Below are 21825 nucleotides of genomic sequence, written 5' to 3' on the forward strand. Positions count from 1 at the left end.
GGGACAGAAGGCTATACCCAGAGAGCGGGGGGGAGAGAGAGAGAGAGAGAGAGATGAGTCTCGCCCGTCTGAAGCATGAATCAGGTGGTGATGGTAACTGAGGGTCCAGAGTGGTAGTAGAGGCCAAGTCTCCAGCATGATCAGTGAGGAGAAGATGAATTCCCAATGGACCTGATGCAGCTGTTGGCCCCAGGCATTAGAACCCTTTACTTGAGTGTGGGTACTGATTTTTGTAAGGGAAGAAATAATGGTTTGAAGGAAAACAGCTAGATTCGGTTATGTGACAACTGATGTTTCAAGGGGGAATATCAAAGCTTTTAGTCAGACTGGAAAATAGGAACAGATCATTCCTGGCTGTGGGTGGCTGTTCTTTGAGGATGCTGATAATGCAGTTGAGCAGTACTTTGGATATTCACAGAGGATTTATTAGTACAAATGGTCTGATAACTACTGAGCTTGGGTGTGTGCAGGGGTGACTGGAGCAGAGATTCCTCATCATGCAGAGCTTCCCTGCTTTTCTGTACCCTGTTTGATACAAATGAGACAAGGGGAGTTAACTTAATCCTGTCACCTTTAGTCCAAAGAGGTTTAGTTGTGCCTTTCCCTGCCTTTTCATTGCTTTGTGTAAGTCTTTTCTGGCAGGCTTTGGTTCAAGCAGAGGCTGTGGGAGGTTAGGGGAGCCCTTCTGTGAGTAAGACAGGCTGGATGCTGTGCCCTGGTATCCAAAGAACGAGCTGATTGGTAACAGCTGGGCATAATAGAATGGCAGCTTTAGTATTGATGTATGAAACGGGTAGGAGCGCTGGCCAGGCCATCTCACATATAAGGGCATTGTCTCTGAGACAGTTGCTACAATCTTAGAGCGCATTTGTTAGGCTGCTCCCAAACCTGTGTTCCTTAAATGGCTTCATGATGCTTTACAAGTAAGACCTCTAAAATTGAGTATCTTTAGATATTTTCATTTGTTATCTTCTACCACTCTGGGAGGAAAAAAAAACAAATTAAATTTAGAGACTGTTAAGATGTTACATGAAGACAAATGTTGCAAGCGATCTTACTAATCGTAATTCAAATATCTTTGCAAGGACAATGTTTTAAGATTAATATTTAGCATGTCATTTTGAAATCTGAAGCCTACCTAGAATCAGCTAGTAGGAACAGTGTCTTCCTTCTCTGATATGTGGAATTTGTCTGCTTTGTGGACATAACCAAAGTCAAAACTAATTGATACTAGAATGTTTGTACTTGCAAAATTTATAGCAATCTGTAGTTTATATCAGCTTGATATGATAAAATCTTTCTATAATCAAACTGCATTTTTATAAATATTATTTGCTGTTAGAAAATATTGCTGTATGGTAACTTATCTTCCTTGTGCTGTAATTCCAGAGGTGGCCATCCCTACCTGACTGGCCTTGCAGTAGCTGGTGGAGCATATTACCTAGGACTGGAAGGAGCAATCATAGGACCCATACTACTTTGTATACTGGTGGTTGCCTCTAACATATACAGTGCCATGTTAGTGAGTCCAACAAATTCAGTTCCTACCCCATCACAAACACCATGGCCTTTGCAGATATACCAGTAAGTAATAGATGAGTGTGGTGTGGAATGAATCACAGACTGTAAGAACAAACCTGCTATAAATTGTGGTCTATTTGTAGGTTTTAGGAAGAATGGGTTATTCTGTAATATTCTAGAAATAAAAACTAGAGGGTGGATTGTGGCTTGCAAAGCAGTATAAAGAATCTGACTGCACCTTTTTGATATAAATAATGTGGAGAGTGACAAGATTAGGAAATGTGGGCTTGATTCTGCAATTCACTAATATGGAGATTTTGTTATTTTTCAATGGGGGCTACTCATGTGGCAAAAAAATAAATAAGGCCCCATGGTAAATTTCTGTGATTGTTGAAGACTTCCCAGGTTTGTCATCCCTTGATATACAGTAATCTTGTAATTGTACCTTTTATTATCCTATTCGATTTGTTGTGAAAAAAACATTTGTTTGCTCTCCCTCTGTAAGTGACTATTTTCTTTCAGGCCATCTAGCGAGAGTGCTGAGGAGATGAAAATGGACATGGAGTGAGATTTACACCATATTGCACCTCATCAGCGTGAAGTTATTGCTCTCTTCTACCTGGATTTAGTTCAGAACAGTCATGGCCTTCTGTCCCTCTTCCAGCTGTGCCTAGTGGCAGCTCAGAGTGAAGCACAGTTTATATATATATATATATATAAAGAAGAACCTCACATCTGTTGGCCTTACATTATTAAGCACTTTGCCTTTGCAAGAGACTGTCCGCTTCCCATCACTTGACATGTTAATTCAGACTTAAAGTTCAGATGCCTTGTTTGTAGTGTTTTTTTTCTTCACAGAAAGGTCTCAAGAAAGACAAGTCATATCCACCAAGTCAAGGATACCATCTGCTGAAATGAGTAACTTGGCTTTTATTTCTTTGGGTGTTTGCATTATATTAGACTTTTAGTAATCTTATGCAAGCTAAACTACAAGTCTTTTGTTGCTGGTATCTTCAGTTCCTCTAAGATTATATTTACTCTAGAAATGCTGAAACTTTTCAAGGGATGAAGTACCTGCTGTTAAAAGAAAATACGGTGTAATTATACGCTGCTTCTCAAAGCGTTTCTTTGAAAAGCATGCTGTCCACCATTCAATTAATAACACTTGAAGCTTAATTTATGTATACACTGATAGTGTTTGTGCTGTAAGAGAGTGGTGGTTCCACTTTCTGATTGTGTTTGTGTGGGCTTTCCTCTGGCGAAATAGGAGTATTTGTAAAAATAATTTAATCCTTACGTTTACTTTTGCAGTTAAACTTAGTATTCTGTTTGTTTTAGTCTATTGATTTGAAACAATTAATTAATACAGCAGGGTCCCAGTAAGATGATGTACATGAAGTTCCAGTGGATTCTTGCCGAATTTATATTAAAGAACTTAAATATTTCCAGGCAGAAGTAATATCAGATTTCCATAGCTAATTACAGAGTTTGAAAGATGCAAAGTGTTTGTGTTCACACAATTTTTTATTCCTGTTTATCGAGATTATAATAAAAAGGTGTTAGATGGTGTGGGGGAGAGGGGAAAAGCACATGACATGCAGAGATTACATTCCTAACAAGTTTTGTGCTGGGCACCAAATTGAAGTATGCTAGAGCTTTTCCTCCCCAAGCTGTAGTTGCCCTTAAATTGCACTTTCAGTGGCACTGAAGGCTTTTCATAACTTGGTTATTGATACAGGTTTGAGATAGTGGTTTATTAGCACCAAAACAAATAATTAAATGTATTTTTGTGTAGGTTCTTAAAGTCAAAAGACAGATAAAGTTTGAAATACCAGAGCAAACTTATTCTGTACCGTGCAACCTGAGTGATTTGTACCTTGAATATATGTCAGGGTTTATTTTTTCTGATTTGTGCAAAATAAGGGCCATGTCATGCACTTTGTCTCTTTGCATTATAAAACAGGTAGAATACAAATCTGACCACATATTAGACCTAGGGATCTTGCTCAACCAAGTGCGGGGAGTCACTGTAGATTGCTGTGGATTTGACATGACACTGCGTGTATTTATAGATTATATTTCTAAGAATTAATTTTAGTTTCCATCTAAACCACACTCTAAAACAGTCCAGTATGCTTAGTACTTAGAGAAGTACTGATGTAGGTTTGCCAATAAACTGATAAGGAATATGCATTAAAATATTTAAAGAAAAGACCTTTGAAAAATAGTCTCAAATAGTTTTGTATGTGAAACTTATGTGTAAATGTAGGGTTCTGCATGCAGGTTCTGCATTTGTAAAACTGCAGGTACAATTTGTAGATGAGAGTGTGACACACCTTCGTAAATTTTACCTGAAAGCTGTGATTTAAAGTTGCTAATGCAAAGAGATTTCATATTTAACACCTTCTGTTGTGTCCTATGTATTGCTGTGTTTTGAAATCATGTCAGTGTGCTGCAGTGGATTGACACAGTATATATTTATGAATGAAGTAATGGCCCGAACTTCAAATATCCTTGCTATTGTGGCATAAATTTATTTGACATCATTTTGCTTTGTAACTGACAATTATGAAAAAAAAGTCAGGATCTCACTAAGAATGTCACTATTCTTGTAGTACATAAACCAGTAAATGAATAATAGACTATAATTGCTCTTGGGAAACTGCTACATTTTGTTATATTCATGTATTCTACTGTGCTGAGCGGCATTATGAGTCTGTTTTGGTTTATCAGGTCACTATATACCCGCACAGGTTTTGAAGAGGGTTGTCACTTCAGAGAAAAATGCATACAACTATCAAGAATCCATAAGCTTTAATATTTTTACGCTTTTCCCTTGTTGCTCTTTTCTCACAAAATGTTTTCTACATTAGATAGCAAGTTCACTTCTAACCTGATCTTTCATATATGGTATGTTACTGAATTTGTGATGTCAATCATTTCCATCCTACCAGACAATTATGTCCTAAATAAAGGCTAATTTATTTATTAAAATCAGATAGAGCTAGATTGAAGATCCAATACTTTATGCCTTGTCTATAGCTGAAGAACAAAGGCATAGATGCGTGAGGCTCAATGGTAATATAGTAATGAGTAAATGCTGCATTTAAAAAAAATGTCAAAATACTTAGTCACGCATATGCTTACTTAATAAATGTAAAAAAATCAGAATTTTTATATATAGATGCCTTAAGTATGCTTTCCTGAATAGCCAGTATATGTTTTTAACATGATGCCTCTGTCAGTGTAAAACAAAATTGTCACTAGGAACTAATGACCTGCACGGTTTTGTTTTTAACAAATTCATTTTCATTTATGGAAATATACAAAGTCTGAAATGTTGTTTTAAATCAACTTTCCAAGCAACGTATAAATTACCAAACTAATTTTTCCATGCTTTTTAAAAGGAAAAAGAGAGAGGGAAAGAAAACAGTTCAGAGTGTGATACTTTTTATGAAAATTTTTAACCCACTTTTAGAGCCCAGAAAAATTTATTTGTCCGTCCTTTCTGTGCACTTCTTTGGCCTTCAGAATTGGGACCTCCCTCTACTGGGTGTTTATGGCTCCTAGCACAAAGAGGCTTAATTTAGTGTGTCATTACTATAATATGGTGTTTCTAGTATATTAGGTAAGTTAAACACTGTGGCTATGTCTACACTAGGAAGTTTTGTTGTCAAAACCAGGGTATTGTCGACAAAAATTCATGGAGTGCCCATACGCAAAATACGCTTTGTCGAGAGTCTGTTGACAAAATTTGACACTTCCGCGGACAGTGTTCTGCCTCTCCATGATGAGGAATAATAGAACTGTTGACAAAAAAGCTGCGTTGATGCTCCAGTGGGCCCTCTGTTGACAGATAGGGCTTCTGGTACACTATGCAGCCCTGTTTGCTAAGCTTCTGGTTGGCTGTTTGGTCGAGAGAGCAGCTGGGCAGTGTGGCCGCTCTTTGTTGACAGAGCGGGTTGCTCTTCCCATCTGCTTTCGTTCATGGACGTGATCTTTTGCTAGAAGTTTTGCTGGAAGATCTCTTCCAACAGTAACTTCTGTCGACAGATCACTGTAGTGTAGACGTAGCCTGTGTGTGCAGGTAGAAAATCCATAAATTTTGTGAGTTGTTAAAGGAATGCTTAACTTTCTATTGGTCTTCTTTAGATGGTGCTCAGCAGTGGAATAATGGTGACAATAAGATGTGTTAGTCATGTTGCTGTTCTGTCTTTCTAGCATGTTAAATTTATCCCAAGTAAGCAAGAACAAAGTTATCAATAGCTCTGTGGTACAAATAGATTTTAGCACACCTTTTAGTAGATTTATTTCCTCCTGTTTTATTAAATTGGAGGGTTTAGGTACATGAATTTTAGTTGGCTATTATTGGATTAGGAAATCAGTAATTTCTTAAACTGCAGACTGTAATAAAAAAAAAAATAGAAAATTTAACTGCTGTCTCCAGTGCTGAACATAATGAATGCTATCTCTATTTCCAAAAAATGTTATCACAGCAAAAATGTTAAATCCTCTTTTAAAAGGCTGAACTTAACTTAAACAGTAGCACTTTTTTAAAAAAAAACTTAGAAGAAAATTCTGTCCACATTTAAACGCCCTATCTTAAAAAAAAAAAAAGCTACAATGCGATTCACTAAAATTAGGGTCATTGGACTACTTATAAGGTTGCATCCCCTGCAGACTTATTAATGCACTGAGGCTGGAAGGACACCATGACACAAGAGTCCAAGACTGAACTTTGTTCAATGAGTGGCTGACTGTCCCGCCACTGCCTTAATCCATATATTAACTGTAATCTGAGCAATATGTCTGCTTAGACACAGTTCTCTTCACTGCAGAGCACAGTGCTGGACTCCTGGTAACTACTCTGAAAAGAGGATAGACAGCATTTAATTTTCTGTAGACCGTTTCAGGAAGGCCTTGTAGTCTCAAAAGAGAATAATGGTCTCCTCCTCTAGCTGCCATTGACATTCCATAAATCTATAGATGGATCTTCTACAGAACATCCTTTTCTTATTTAGTTTCTTATGAGCATGAAAACAGTATTTTCTCTTCCTCTTTTGGCACTCCAGTGAATTACAGTACAGAATGTAGTGATGCAATGCCCCTCTCATTCCAAAAACTTCTGTGAATTAAAATGGCCTAAAGATTTCAAGTTATATGGATTTAATCTTTCAAGTGGCATTGGTTTTTACAGTAAGTTTTACTCGAGTTCCTTCATACTTTTCAATGAATGTCCACAAATATTTTTGAAAGTAAAACAGGAAATATAAGACCATCTTTGGATGTATGAAAAATGAGCTAAGTGTTCCTAAAAATCAGTAGTAATTCAAGAAGTAGTGAGGCTATTCAAGAATTCCCCATTAAGTTTTTTAAACAAAACTGCATTAATATGAACAGTTTCTTTTTGTTTAAATTATTAACTGACAAACTTCCTTTTGCGTTGCCTAGGAATTAAATTTTTTGTTGCCTATATATAATGGAAATAGACATTTTCTGTAACTGACTCAATATAGTGTACAATAAATAGGTAAAGAGACTGGGGATGAGCTAGAAATACCCTGATCAAATGGCTGAATAAACTGGTGGGATATAATCGTGATACAAAACTAGTCACCACCAGTCGTTCTGGTAACAGCTCAAGAACCAGTAGTTAGAGCCTGAAAGTATTTGCACTGCCTATCAAAGTACTCCTAGCCTTACTAGGTCATGAAATACTGGGTTTTCAAATCCTTAAATGTTAAGACTACTTTCTTTTCCTGCTTGTAGTCTAACGTTTTAGTATTTGATATCTTATGGTTTACTAGAATTGGAGATCATTGCGTTCTGCCTTTAAGATAAATTCAAGATTCAGTATGCATGCTGCTACAGGAGTCAGTCTGATTCAGGAAAGTGTTTCTTCTCATTCAGATCTTTGCACCTTTTCAGTGGAGTATGTTCTTTTTCAGACTCTGATGGGTTTTCAGCATGTTGGCTTTAAAAGTGTTTTACTCAGTCTAGCCTTGGGCTTTGTTTTTGTTTTTGTTTTTTTATCACTGGAGGAGGGTGAACTATAGCAAAGTCTTTAACTTCTGATAAAAAATAATTTTCATTCCCTGCGCAAATTTTTGACATAGTCAGAATGTAACAGCATGATACAGAGTTACATCGAAACAAAAGTCTCTTAAATGAAAAAACAAATTGATATGCAGGAGTTAGCACTGGAATAATAAACAAACCCTCCACAGTTGGCCTTTCTGCTGCTAGTCTCAGCTGAAAGCAGCCCTCTTTGAAAAGTACCTTGTCAAAAAAGTGTCAGGAAATATTGCATTCTTACTGCCTACAACTTATTTGTTCTGTGGCTGGAAGTCTTCAGTTTCTGGTGTCATCAGTTTGAGGTATTTCACATGCACTAATTTCAGTCCTATGTTCACCTTTTTTAAAAAATAATACAATGTTATCTACAACATTCAGTGACAATTAAGACCTTATTTTTGAAGTAAGAGCTAAGCAATTAGCATATATTTACTCACCAATGTTTGGTGTTATGGTAGGAGGGAAACATACCTTCTTTCTGAATATTTTTGGCTAAAAAAAATCCAAAATGTTGTGCAGCATAAGCTTTATGAAATATGCCAGTTGTTAGAGCTGGGGCTCAGCAGCTGTCCCCACTTTCCCCCTTCCCTCCCTGGCCCAGGCAATGGCCAGCTGGTCCCACTCTAGCACCCCAGCTGGCTGTTTAACCAAATGCGCCAGTTGTCTGAATGCCAGCTAACTGGGCTCTTACTGTATAACATTGGTTTCTGAGATGAGTTTTTGGTTAGTGTTACCATAGATCTTTTGAATTACAAAGCAACAGTTTTTGTGCCTGCCTTGAGATGTCTGTTCCAATTTCAAATTATTGCTGGGGATTTGGACAAGTAACTTCTACTACCCATTGTCATGACAAATGCGTGTACATCAATTAACATGATACATCTTCAGAATATGAATTATATTCCAAAGTAACAATACCTGAATTGGTGTTTTATAGTAATTGTTAGTGCATGTGTAGTTGGAAAAGAGAGCCCTTGTTCCGATATGTGAAGGAACAATATCAGTAGCTATTGGTAAGAGCCTATTGAGTAGCCTGAATAATTATTTTAAAAAAATATATATTTTTGAGTACTCCAGAACATTTTCTTGCCTAGTACACGGGTTTCTTGTGTCAACTATTAAAAGCTTTTAACATACTATTGTGTGCACATCACAGTCCTTTGAAAACGCAATGTTTAATATGCTTTGAAATAAAAATCTGTGTTGAATCTTTGAAAAAAGCCTGGGTCTTTGTGAATGTTTGAATGAGAGGATAGTTGAACTGAATAAGCCTTATGATAAATTTGAGTAGATTCCTGGATGTAATTGTTCAAATAGGTACAGTAGAATAACCCCACTGGATGCCCTTGAGACTAATGTTCATACTTAGCAGAAGTTCGTGCTCTGTAATGGTGTATTTTAGTATGACTTTCTATAGGCAACAGTAATTACAGTAATCTGCTATTGCAGAGCAGAGTTTGAGAGCATTTCATATGACCCATAAAACCCAAATGGTCAAATCCAGTTTGTGGTTCTTCTCAACTTTAAAATGGATGTGAAATGCAGAGATTGAAGATCAACCTTGCAATATTCCAGCTTGGTAAGGTCAGTGGTGTTTGGGTGTGTGCATTTGATAAAGACATTTTTAGCAAATGTAAGCTCTTCTAATTAAACTGCCCTCTAAAGCTTCCCAAATTGCAGTGTGTGTGGAACAGTGTGTGCTCCGTTATTGAGAAGATTTTAAAATAATTTTTTCAGGTGACTACAACTAGTCTGTTTTCTCCTGTGTATCCATGTGAGAGGAATGTGCATAATCATTGCTCTCAACCTCCATTTAATTAGGAACAAACACATATGTCTATTTTCAATAATAAAAAATATACTATGTTATTGTGAGACCTATTTCTTTATATTACATGTGTGAGCCAGATCCTATTGGAAATGGATCACAACCTAAAAGATAAGGTGTGTTTTGCTGTTTAACATAAACAAAGGGGTTTAGTGACTCTGTAGGTTACACACTAGCGAATTAATTTGGCCCAGTTGACAGCCAGCCTTTGGTGCCAGAGTAGTGTGATCAGTACTGAATAGTGGCATGGTACAAGGAGAGAGACCATATCTATAGACTCGGTGGACACTGCTACTGAAGATGTCCCATCAGCAGTGCAGGGATGCAGACGCCACATACTGAGGAGCATCCATAGGGGAATGCGGCTGAAAGAATCATCATCACCACAAAAGCTAAGTAGTTTCTCCCCTTTGTACTGGGATTTTGAGAAGCCCTGGAGAAGTGGAAAAAGAGAGGCAGGGAGCTGCAGTGGTACCTCTATCAGCTAGGGGTGTTCAGGAGGCAGTTAACCCTATTACAGTATATTATGCATTTTGGAAATAGTGTAATCATATAATTACAGTATTAAGGGGAAGAAATGTTTGCCCATTGATCATTAAACTTGTTGTTCCTTGCTTTGAGGTTGAGTACATTAATGACATTCTTTGGTGTTCTCAGTTCTCTACAAAACTGCTATTTTGAAGAGTTTTAGCTTCATACTAGTAATATTAATTCTGTCCTTTTTAGTATGATATGACTTGCAGTTTACTGAATACATTAAAATACAAATTTAATTATTGTGGTAGTGCCCGGATGCCCCCATGAGGCTGAGGGCACATACCAGAAACTACTGTGCATGGTGCCTGCACCAAAGAATGTTGCCTTTCAAATCAATTTAAGGCAAGACAACAGGTGACTGAATCTGACCTACAACATTAGGAAGAAAATTTATTTCTGGGCTTTAATCTCCAGAGTTGGAAAGGTGACAGCCTATGGGTGGTCGCTATTGTGCTGCCGAATTATAAGGGGAGCAGTAGCTCTGCTGTAATTAAGCTTGAGTGCTTGTTTTTTAAAAGTTGTTGATTCTAGGTTCTCTAAGATCCACCTGTTTACTCAGATTGTCTTGCAATTTGTTATGCCTCCTAGGGAGTGCTTCTGCTTCTAGAGGAGAGAAGGTGGGTAGAGGAATGTGTGGAGAGAAAAAAGGAGTCACTTTTTCAGTGGGGGATAAAGGGAAGGACTTCAGTTCTGCCCTCAAAACTTGCTGCAGTCCAGTTCCTCCCATGATTGTCCCACATTGAAAGCCTGATATCACGATGAAGAGCTGGGAAGTGGTCTGTTCCATGCATGTCATAGCCCCCAATGCAATGAAATAATAGGAGAAAGAAAACACCCACTGAACTGAATGGAGCAGTTCTTGCCTGGGAGAGCTATTGTTTCAGGCTATATTCATTTCCTTGGGGTGTTCTCATTTAGCCCAGAACATCGCATTCCACCTCTCTGAACCTTAAATTCTTCACATGGTTGTATAGAGCTCCTGCCCCGTACACTAGACCACATTTGACACTATACCTCCATGCACCTACCTCTTCCTGTCTCCAGCTGGCATATGCACTCTTCACAGTCCCATGACCTTTTCATTTTTCCGTGGGCTTTCCTATTTTATCTTGGCCATGAATTGTCAATGATGAGTGTGGAGCTCATGTGTATGTTGCATTACTTCATTCCCTGATCTTCAAATGTTGGATTGTAGGTGAACATAACATTCTGGTGGTGCACTTTTTTGGGATCTTGGCAAAGGACAGTCAGGTCCAATGGCCAGAGTAGTGTCAAGCAGTAGTGGATTTTATAGTCAAGTTCCAGACTGTGGTCGATGCTGAGGAGCAGAGTATGAATTAGATTTCAAGTCTTGATCATGAAACATGGTCCAAATCAATGCAAAATTGAAGCTAGGCTTTTAAGTGTAGGAATAGTCGTGGCAGCTACAGATAATCCATGCTGTCACTTCAATGTTTCCTGGAATGTCCCTTGGGTGGGAGAGCCAATTGGAAAACAGGAGGCTACTGCCTGTCAGATCCCTTGAAGTGGCACTTCCCATTGTCTATCTGTCTGTTTGCAGTGGGTAGTTGAGCATAAGAGAAACAATTCAGTGTCAATGGCAATGGCTAGGTCTACACTGGCCACAGAAGATGAAACGCTTATGTTTGATCTTCCAGGGCGCCGTTTCACACATGCACAAAATGGCATGTTCTGGGATCAATGTTGACCTCAGAACTCCTTGCAGGCTTCAAGGATTAAGGAATGTCAGTGGGAGGAGCACTCCTGTCGACATTCTGCAGTGGGGACAGGGAACAATGTCAGCAGCCGCAAAACCAATTTTAGGTACACAATTGGCATACCTAAAATTGTGTAGCAGCGATCGACATCCCCATTAAGTGTAGACACAGCCATGACCCTAAGGCTTTGAAAGGGCGTATTTGTCTTGCAGTGAGAGCAGTGTGTGAATTGGTGAAAACAGTGTTAGAAGCAGGGTTTTGAGAAAGTAGAACAGGTTTGGAAGAAAATCTTGTACAAAAATTGTTTTAACTAGGGCAAAATTTGGATCTGAAGTTTAGTAAGAAAAACTGCTTGGAAGTGTTCCTGACAGAAGTGCTGAAACAACAACTCAGTTTCCTTGAAAGAGGCTTAAGTATTTAACCTGGATAAATTTAGAGTGCTTCAATTCCTGTTGAAATGTTTGGGTAAAGGAATTGAACCACGATCCAGCTCTGACATCAGATTTATTGTTTGCTCAGATTTTTTCCCCTCTTGAGTTACAGCTTTACATAGCTCTTGTTTGTTTTAGAGAGTAACTGATTTTGCTCCATAACCTGGCATAGGCCCTTGGTATGAATCAAGTGGTGTTCTAGCCAGAAACTTTCAGGAACTGGCATGACTGCAGGAAGCTTCTGAAGAGTCCAGAATGAGTAGATTGGTAACATCCAGTAACTCCCTATGTGTGGTCCACACAGCCTGGGATTTAATTAATGATTTCTTTTTGGGTTTTTTAAATACAGAAGAGGATAACTGAGGATAGACTGCAGTTGCTATTCTCTTATTAAAAACTACAACTATGTTTGCTTGCTACTTATGCAAGGTAGATTTAACTGCTAACTGTAAAAGCAAAATAGTTTTACATAGTAACTCATTTTAAATTATATTTAAGTCCGTAATTGCTACTTTAGCTTGTTGGGATGTTACATTTTCCCCTGAAAATGGTAATAGTAAATATACCTTGATTAAGCTCACAAATCCCACTAATTTTAAGTGGAAGTTTATTGATAATCCCCTAGGTGACCATGAAAACCTTGAGTTTAGGCGTACAGCTAACTATAGCAAGGGAAATGAGTTGGCAGAAAATTCCTCCTAGGCACTCAGCAACAACTTCTTGCTTGTCATTCCAAAACGTCCATGGTTGTAAGTGCTTAGAATATTTTGCCTTTGCATCATGTTGACCCTTTTAATCATAAATATATACAACATGGTCAAGACACAGGGCTAATAAGATGAAGGCAACTGGGAAGATAAGGGAGTATGCATGCAGAAGGATGTCGGGTTGGGTATTGTTGGTTTTTTGTTTTTGTTTTACTTATCTTGAAGGTGCTCTAAAAGGTGGAATCTACAATAAGAGGAAAATAGCATATCACCAATGCCACAGCTAGCACTTTCTCTCCCTACATCTGTTTCTTTCCCTTTCCAGCCACCTGCTGCAGGCATTCTGAACTTGGAGGATTCCACCCAGACCCTGCTCTTGACTGTCTTGGATTGTGGCCTGCATGTCACTGCCGTCATAAGGCAGGCAGGGGGATCCACGGAATAAAGAAGGTATGCATTGGTAGAGTCCCTAAGGAAACAGAGAACAGCTGCAGGAGGAGGTAGCTCATCTGCATAGCATTTGGGAGCATGAGGCCTTGACTGACAGGGTGCACATGGAGCCATCGTGTATGGCAAAAGGTAGCTGATCGCCAGATGAGGAGAATTGTTGGCTCTATGGGGAGGAGAGTGGCTCCTTGGATAGTAATCTATGCTTCTTCATCCCTTCATTGAGGTGAACTGCTAGTATGCCACACTGGCAACAGGAGGTGAGGAGCAGACCCTCAGGAGCAGGATCGTACTGGCCCCAAATTGAGAAGGTTACAGCCGCTGCACCTAACAGAATGAGAAACAGGGTGCTGGTGGTCGAAGCTCCCTTCTGAGGAGATGGAGGCACCTGTCTAGCTCCGTGGTGTCCAGTAAGTTTGTTGTTCACTGCATGTGGCAAATAGGACGCTGCATTGTGGTAAATGCATGCGTACCTAACTCACAGAAATAATAATTCTTTGAGTTTGTTACACATGCTCAAGATGATTAGCACAAGCAAGGGTGAAGAAGTTGGGGGCATAGATTGCATTGTCACCCATCCTTCCAGTTGAGGGTAATGGTCCAAACAGGGGAGGGACATATCCTGGAGAAGAATAAATGGCTGTACATATAGGGTCTATGGGAGGGCTTTGTCCTCCTCAGCCATGTGGTGCTGTTCTGGAAAGGAGGACAGCTGGGGGTAGAAATCCACCTGATCAAGAAGAGCGCCAGGTAGACATTTTCTCACCAATTTGTCAGCACAGAGAAGAGGACCTTAACTTCATTTCATGGTGTACAGGTGACAAAGGCCAATTTGGTGGGGGGCTTAGCAGACAGCTAGATGTTGTGTGGGACATGAGAAATTACAATAGGGTCATAGGAGCAACAAGAGGGAAATCAGGGAGAGAGGGGTGTCTGCTCAGCATTTTACATATCTGCACACAAATACAAGGAATATGGGGATGACAAACAGGAAAAACTCAAGTTATTACAAAAAGCATCATGAACTAAATGGTGACTTAATTGGCATCCCAGAGACATGATGGGATATATTTAATGGACTGAAACATTGGTGGTTCTTCAAGGGGTCCCCGTGGGTGCTCTATATCAGGTGGCGGGCCAGATTTGGCACCGTAGATTGGAGATTTGCAAAGCAGTTGCTGCTTGGATCGCGCATATGCAGAAGTGAGCTGGGCCCTTCACATGCTTCTGGTCATGTGCGTGATCCAGTCTCAGCCAGCTCCTCTCAACTGCCCTTGGCTGCAGGCAGACTTCTCCTTTTTTTTTTAAAGTTATATAACCAGTTCTCTAGTAACTAGTACATTTAATAGTTGTTTTATGACCTCATTTGCAATTCCAAGAGCTTAGCTGTTAACAGCTCTATTATGCTGTTGAAATGCCTGCATCAGGTTTTAAAAAGTGTGACTGTTGCCCGGAGGCAATGCCCTTCTCAGACGGCCACTCTCAAAAAATAAGCTGTTTAGGAGAGTCCCGTATGCCTCACAAGTGCCCACATTGCTCTAAACTTACAGCGAGAGCTAGAAAAGACAGAGAAATGAGACTGAGTGATTCTCTTTGAAAAAGCTCTCCAGCCTGATACCACAGACCAGCCAACACCTGAAGGCATGGCAGTGGGTCAAAAAGGCCAAGCAGCCTCATTGTCTCCCAGAGGGCCTTAAGAAAAAGAAATTACCTCCAACTTGATCTTTGCCCATTTCGTCTGGTGACAAGATGAGTTGTACTGACAGCCATGCTTCCTCACTAAGGAGGACAAGTGGCCTATGCCTAACAAACTGGCTCCACCAATGCAAGAATCTTGCCTGGAAATGACAGGTTCATGGAGTTCACCGGTGCTGATACACAAAGATCAGTTGGCACCAGAAATACCACTGACACCGCACACTGTGCCCCTGGCACTGGCGACATCTGAGCTAGCGGCACCGGTGGTCTCAGCACAAAGCATAGCACTAGAGCTACCTGCACCAGCTTATCCAACACTGCATATGGTGCCGATAGATACCGACTCCTGGAGGGAACCAAAAAAGGCACAGGCTGAGACTCAGCACTGTACCGTAGCCCATCAACTCATTCACTGATTCAGACTTTTTCTCTCCTCAACCCATGTCTCCATGTTCTCCCATGGTACTGTCATTTTGATGTCCAATATCTCCTCCCTCACCATTCCTGAAACCACCACTTTAGAGCAAGGCACTAAATGAGATGGAATGCCACAGGCGGTGAGCGGCACCCAAAGCATAGCTGCGCAGGGTGGGCTGCGGCGGCCCCCTAGCCACCTGGGGTGGGGGGGGGGGTGGCAAGTGGCAGCGGCGGGGCTGGGATGGGCTGTGCGCCCAACATCCACGTTTCGCAGAGCAGCGTGATCTACTGCCAGGACTCAGACGAGTCTACCTCCCCACACAGTGCCACTGCCCCCCTGCACAGCCTCTTCATCAAGACCGACGCGGCCAACTCCATCCCCTCGGTGCTTGCCTATCGGAGCCGCCAGCTTCCGCCCGGTCCTGGCCCACGCCGCCAGGAGTGCAGGGAGCCCATGGCCGCTGGCCAGGCTGGGGTGCACCACTGCTGCAGCGCCGAGGCAGATACCCAGACCAGCCACAGCAGTGTCAAGGTAAAGTGGGGGTGGGACAAGGTGCCCGGGATGGTGGCTCCATGGATGGGCGCTGTCCTCCTCCTCTCCCTTCTCCGGAGGTGGGCGCCCCCTGGGGCCGGATGGGGGCTCCGGGAAACTGCTGCCAGGTGCTGCGGAGAGATGCGCCAGGCGGGCAGCAGCTGCGGACAGCCGTTGCCTGGAGCCATGGCCTTTCTCCCACTGCAGGGCAGCCGTGTCCCACTGAGGCGCGCAAAATCCTAATCAGTCCTTGTAAATGTGAAAAAATGCCTCATAAGCTGAAATAGGGGTATTAAATGAAACTCCTTGTAAAGTTGAATTCTTGTAACCCGAATGGGCATATCTCGGGGTATGACTGTAGTTTGAAGAAAGCTTGGTAACGGTCTTGTAGATGTTTGTCACTGTCTGATGCTCCAAAATATGCTTATGCATATTCTTATGCTCCAAAATATCTGTTAGTTTATAAGGTGCCACAAGACTTCTTGTTCTGCACACAAAAAGGAGAAAGATTGCCCTTATCAGAGATTATATAATTACCTATACCAGTGGCAGTCCTATCAGCAGAGGGTCTGTGATCAATCCACACAACCCCACAGGCCATCTTGAAGGCGTAATCAGCAACAACGTAATTCACCACTGCAAAACCTAAGGCAGCATTTTTGACTCCTCTGTTGAGGCCTCTGCTACCATCTCCATGGCCCAACGTGAACTACCGGCTCAGCATCTCTTTCATTATCAGCTACACCCCTTTTACCATTGGGGTCCAAGATCACTATACACAAGTGGGTGCTGGAAATAGTCTCAGCGGGCTCTGCCATCCCGTTCTGCACACTACCATCCACTACCCTGCCCACTCCCTCTCTCTTCAGGGATTGTCAGGAGACTATGTTAAAACAAGAGTTCAACCACCTCCTTCCGATAGGAGTGGTAGAGCAAGTATGTCATGAATTCAGAGGGAAAGGCTTTTATTCCTGTTACTTTCTTACGGAAAAAAAGACGGGAATGGAAACCCATCTTGGACCTACAGGTGTTAAACTGCTCCCTATGCAAACAGCACTTCAAAATGATTACTGTTGCTTCCATAAGCGCTGCATTGGGTGTCAGAGATTGGTTCACAGCCCTTGACTTGCAGGATGCATACTTTCATATAACGATCCACCCAGCTCACAAACGCTTCCTCTGATTTATGGTGGGAACAGAATACTTTCAATACAGGGTACTGCCGCCTTTCATCAGCACCCAGAGTTTTCTTAAAGGCTCTTGGAGTGGCGTCACTGTACGTATGTCCTCAAGATGTTCTAATATTCCCACACCTGGACAACTGCCTTCTCAAAGGCTGCTCTCTGTCGGACATTCTCCAGATGATATCTGTCAGCATGGAGACGTTCCAATCCCTGGGCCTCGTTGTCAATTTACAGAAATCAATGATCATGCCCACACAGAACACAGAGTTCATAGAGGCTCGCTTCAATGCAGTGTCAGCCAATGTATACTTACCTGTCCAGTGCTTCCAAGCGATCCAATCCTTAACTGAGGTACTCATTCATAGCCCTACAATGCAGGTAATGACCTGTTTACAATTGATGGGTCACATGGCTGCCAGTACGTATGTAGTTCAGAATGCCAGGCTGCACTTCCAGTACCTACAATATTGACTGGCAACTGTCTATACTCCTGTGAGGCACACAAGTCACAAATGAGTATCCCCAACCTCACAGGTATTGCAATCCCTGCAGTGGTGGACAGGACCTAGCAATCTGCTATCCGGAGTCTCCTTTCACCAACCCCAACCTGCTGTATCCGTAACTACCAATGCATCTAGCTTGGGCTGGAGTGCACATATAGGCAAAATGTTCACCCAGGGCTGATGGTCTCAATGGGTAATGGCCCTTCATATAAGCCTTCCGGAACTCAAAGCAGTGTTCATTGCTTGCAAGCACTTTCTGCCCCGCATTCAAGCCTAGGCAAGCATATTCACCAACTATGTTACCACAATGTATGGTATAAATCAGTAAGGGGGAGCGAGATCCTGCTCTCTTTGTGCAGAGGCCCTCCAATTATGGAAATGGTGCCTACAGAATGGCATAACGCTAGTGGCCTTATACCTACCTGGGGTGAACAGTGTCATGGCTGAGCAGACAATTTGCAGCATACCATGAATGGGAGCTACAGTCCAATGTTCTCCATCCTTTTTCGGTCTTGGGGCACTCTGTCCATAGACTTGTTTGCAGCTACAGCAAAAAGAAATGCTGCCTTTATTGATCCAGAGCAGGTATAGGTTGGGGGTCTCTTGGCGACGGTTTTCTTATCCCTTGGAAAGGTCCTCTTTTATATGCCTTTCCCCAGTGGTCCTCATCCACAAAGTGTTGGCGAAAGTCAGATTGGAGGGAGCTGATTTGATCCTCATAGTTCTGGCATGGGCTCGACAACACTGGTTCCTGATCCTGCAACGTATGTCAGCATGATCTCCATGGTCAATTTCTATCGTTCCACACTTGCTTACTCAGAGCCACGGGTTATTGATGCACCCACAGCCACAAACACTTCACCTCATGGCGTGGCTGATAATTGATTCAATCCCTCAGAGCACTCGTTTTGATGCATGGTAGGTGAACTTCCACATGAAAGACTTATACGTACAAAACAAAAAGCAGTCAAGTAGCACTTTAAAGACTAGCAAAATAGTTTATTAGGTGAGCTTTCGTGGGACAGACCCACTTCTTCAGACCATATCCAGACCAGAACAGACTCAATATTTAAGACACAGAGAACCAAAAACAGTAAGCAAGGAGGACAAATCAGAGAAAGATAATCAAGGTGAACAAATCAGAGAGTGGAGGGGTGGAGGGGAAGGTCAAGAATTAGACTGAGCCAAGTATGCAGACAAGCCCCTATAGTGACTCAAAGTTCCCATCACGATTTAAACCATGTGTTTAATGTGCTGAATTTGAATATAAAATCCAGCTCGGCTGTATCCCTTTCCTGAATGGTGCGATAATTCTTCTTCAGTAACACACATACCTTTAGGTCATTGACAGAATGCCCGCGGCCAGCTTTGTCCACATATCTTCTCTGGAAGTACCATTACTGGACCTAACCAGGTTACTCACAGAATCACGGGCACTTTCTCATGCTCCTCTACTAACATCATATATGCCATCATGTGCCAACAATGCCCAGATGCTTTGTATATTGGACAGACTTCTAACTCCCTTAGGTAAAGGGTCAATGGGCACAAAACCTGAAGGTATGTGTGTTACTGAAGAAGAATTATCGCACCGTTCAGGAAAGGGAAACAGCCGAGCTGGCTTTTATATTCAAATTTGGCACATTAACACATGGTTTAAATCGTGATGGGAACTTTGAGTCACTACAGGGGCTCGTCTGCATACTTGGCTCAATCTAATTCTTGACCGTCCCACCCCTCCACTCTCTGATTTGCTCACCTTGATTATCTTTTTCTGATTTGTCCTCCTTGCTTACTGTTTTTGGTTCTCTGTGTCTTAAATGTTGTCTGTTCTGGTCTGGCTATGGTCTGAAGAAGTGGGTCTGTCCCATGAAAGCTCACCTAATAAACTATTTTGCTAGTCTTTAAAGTGCTACTTGACTGCTTTTTGTTTTGATAGCGTATAGACTAGCACGGCTTACTCTCTGTAACTATTATACATACAAGTGGAAATTCTTTGCAGCATGGTGCTCCACACAAGGCACGCACCCAGAAGAAGCCCCCATACAATCCATTCTGGACTACTCACTTTATCTTAGATAAGAGGGACTTGTTCTGCCATCATTAAAGGTGCACCTAGCAGCCATCTCAGCTTTAAAACACATTACGGATGGGACATTGGTATTTGTGCACCCAATTATGATGTGTTTCCAAAAGGTGTTGCCAACCTGTACCCTCCTTGTAAACCTGTATCACCGCCTTGGAGTCTAGACCTATTTCTGGATACAATATCCAGACCTCCATTTGAACCATTAGTGACTATTCCATTACACCTCCTTACCTTAAAAACCAGTGTTCCTTTTGGCTATCACATCTGCTCATCAAGTTAGCTAGCTGGCTGCCCTCATGACCTCTCTACCGTATGCAATATTTACCAAGGAGGCAGTGACACTTTGACTGCACCTTGGTTTTGTCCCAAAGGTTGCATCCAAGTTCCACTTGAATGAGCCAATCATGCTTCAGTCTTTTTACCCGTGACTGCATTCTTCTAGTAGGGAGATGAGACTGCATTCTCTGGATGTGAGAAGAGCTTTAGCATTCTACCTGGAAAAAAGAAAGTCCTTCTGAAAAACAGACAGGCTATTACTGCCTCTTGCACAGAGATCTAAGGGTGATGTGCTTTCATCACAGAGTATCTCGAACGTTATCAAGTCGTGCATAACTAAATGTTATTTTGAGGAAAATAGCATTACCTGTCCCTTCTAAAGCTCATTCTACTAGGGCAATGGCAGCATCCACAGCCTTTTTCAAGAGCATCCCTTTGAAGGACATTGCCGAGCATTGATGTGGCCATCTTACAACACTTTCGCCAAGCATTATGCCATACATCACCAGATGGCTGGAGACGTCAGCCTCGCAACAGCTGTGCTCTTGGTGGCCACTGACATCTAACTCTGCTACCTGCCTCCATGTTTTTAGGAGGGCCACTGCTATGCAGTCACTTGATACAGAGCACCCACAGGGACCACTTGAAGAAGAAAGAAGTTACCCACCTGGTTGGTAATGATGGTTCTTCGAGATGTGTCCCCCATGTGCTCCGCTACCCACCCATCCTCCCCACTTTGGAGCTGGTCTCATTGTGTGTCTCAGATGTGTACTTCCAAGGGGCCTTTGAGGAACTGGCTCAGACCAGATTGTGCATGTCACTAGAAGTGTGGAAAGGACCCGGTGAGCTTCTGTGCATGTGTGATCCAAGCAGCAACTGCTCTGCAAATCTCCGATCTGCTGCGCTGGGACTGGCCCGACATCTGACATGGAGCATCCATGGGGACACATCTCAAAGAGACATTTTACCTCCATGCAGGTAATTTCTCTTTTAGAGAAGCAGCTTGTTCAGGGAAGGAAAGGAATGTTGCATTTTACATCAAAATATACAAGTTTTCAAAAGAAGGTGAGAGGCAGGCCAGTTGAAAGTCTCTGGGTAAAGATAAAAAGGCTGATGTCATGGGATGGAAGGCATCAACGATAGACTGCCAAATAGAGGGTATATGACTTGGGCAACCATATCTCCCTGTCCCAAATACAGGACAGGGAGATATAGAGGTGTAGGGGTGGCTTCTCCCAGCTGCACCAAGCCCCGGGGAGCTGGAGCCTGAAGCAGCAGCCGCCAGCCCTCCCCCCTGGGAGCCTTGGGTAAGCAGCAGCCAGGGGCACTCCTGATGCTGGAGGCCCAGGAAAGTGGCAGCAACCAGCTCTCTCCACCCAGGAACCCTGGGAAAGTGGCAGGAGTAGGCACTCCCGCCCCTGACCTCCCGCCCAGGCCCTTGTTAGCCGGTGGCCAGGTAATGTGCGGTGAGGTACCAACTATGCCCTTGTTACCATCCGAGTCTTTAACCGCTACAGCGGGAAGCTCCTTCGCAGCGGGCAGTCTGGGCAAGGCTGACGGATGCCCCAGGGTCCTAAACACCCGAGTCTTTAACTACTAGAGCGGGAAGCTCCTTCACAGCGGGCAGCCAAGATTGACTGACGGGTGCCCCAATGGTAGTACTAAGAGCCTTTCCACACCCGAGACTTTAACTGCTAGGACGAACTGTCCCTTCACAGCGGGCAGCCAGGATTGACTGACGGGCGCCCCAGGAGTCTGCCCCGTGGAGGCGGCACGACTCTATGCTAGGCTCTCAGCACTCTCCTCAATGGCCAGACTAGTATAGCCAAATAGCTATAAGGTTCTTTTGATTGTGCCAGCTG

At 42.3% G+C, this 21825-nt stretch overlaps 1 protein-coding gene across 2 annotated transcripts in view; it reads left to right on the plus strand.

The window, feature by feature from the left end:
• Nucleotides 1–9038, plus strand: part of TMEM245 (transmembrane protein 245) — a 140776-nt gene extending 131738 nt beyond the window's left edge. For both annotated transcript variants that reach the window (XM_074988001.1, XM_074988002.1), the window contains 2 exons: nucleotides 1390–1584; nucleotides 2044–9038. In XM_074988001.1, coding sequence (XP_074844102.1) covers nucleotides 1390–1584; nucleotides 2044–2089 — 241 coding nt within the window. In that variant the 3' untranslated portion in view covers nucleotides 2090–9038. The remainder of the gene's footprint in view (nucleotides 1–1389; nucleotides 1585–2043) is intronic.
• Nucleotides 9039–21825: the final 12787 nt, after the last annotated feature.

Source organism: Carettochelys insculpta, chromosome 2, assembly GCF_033958435.1.
Source record: "Carettochelys insculpta isolate YL-2023 chromosome 2, ASM3395843v1, whole genome shotgun sequence".
Classification (NCBI taxonomy): Eukaryota; Metazoa; Chordata; order Testudines; family Carettochelyidae; genus Carettochelys; species Carettochelys insculpta.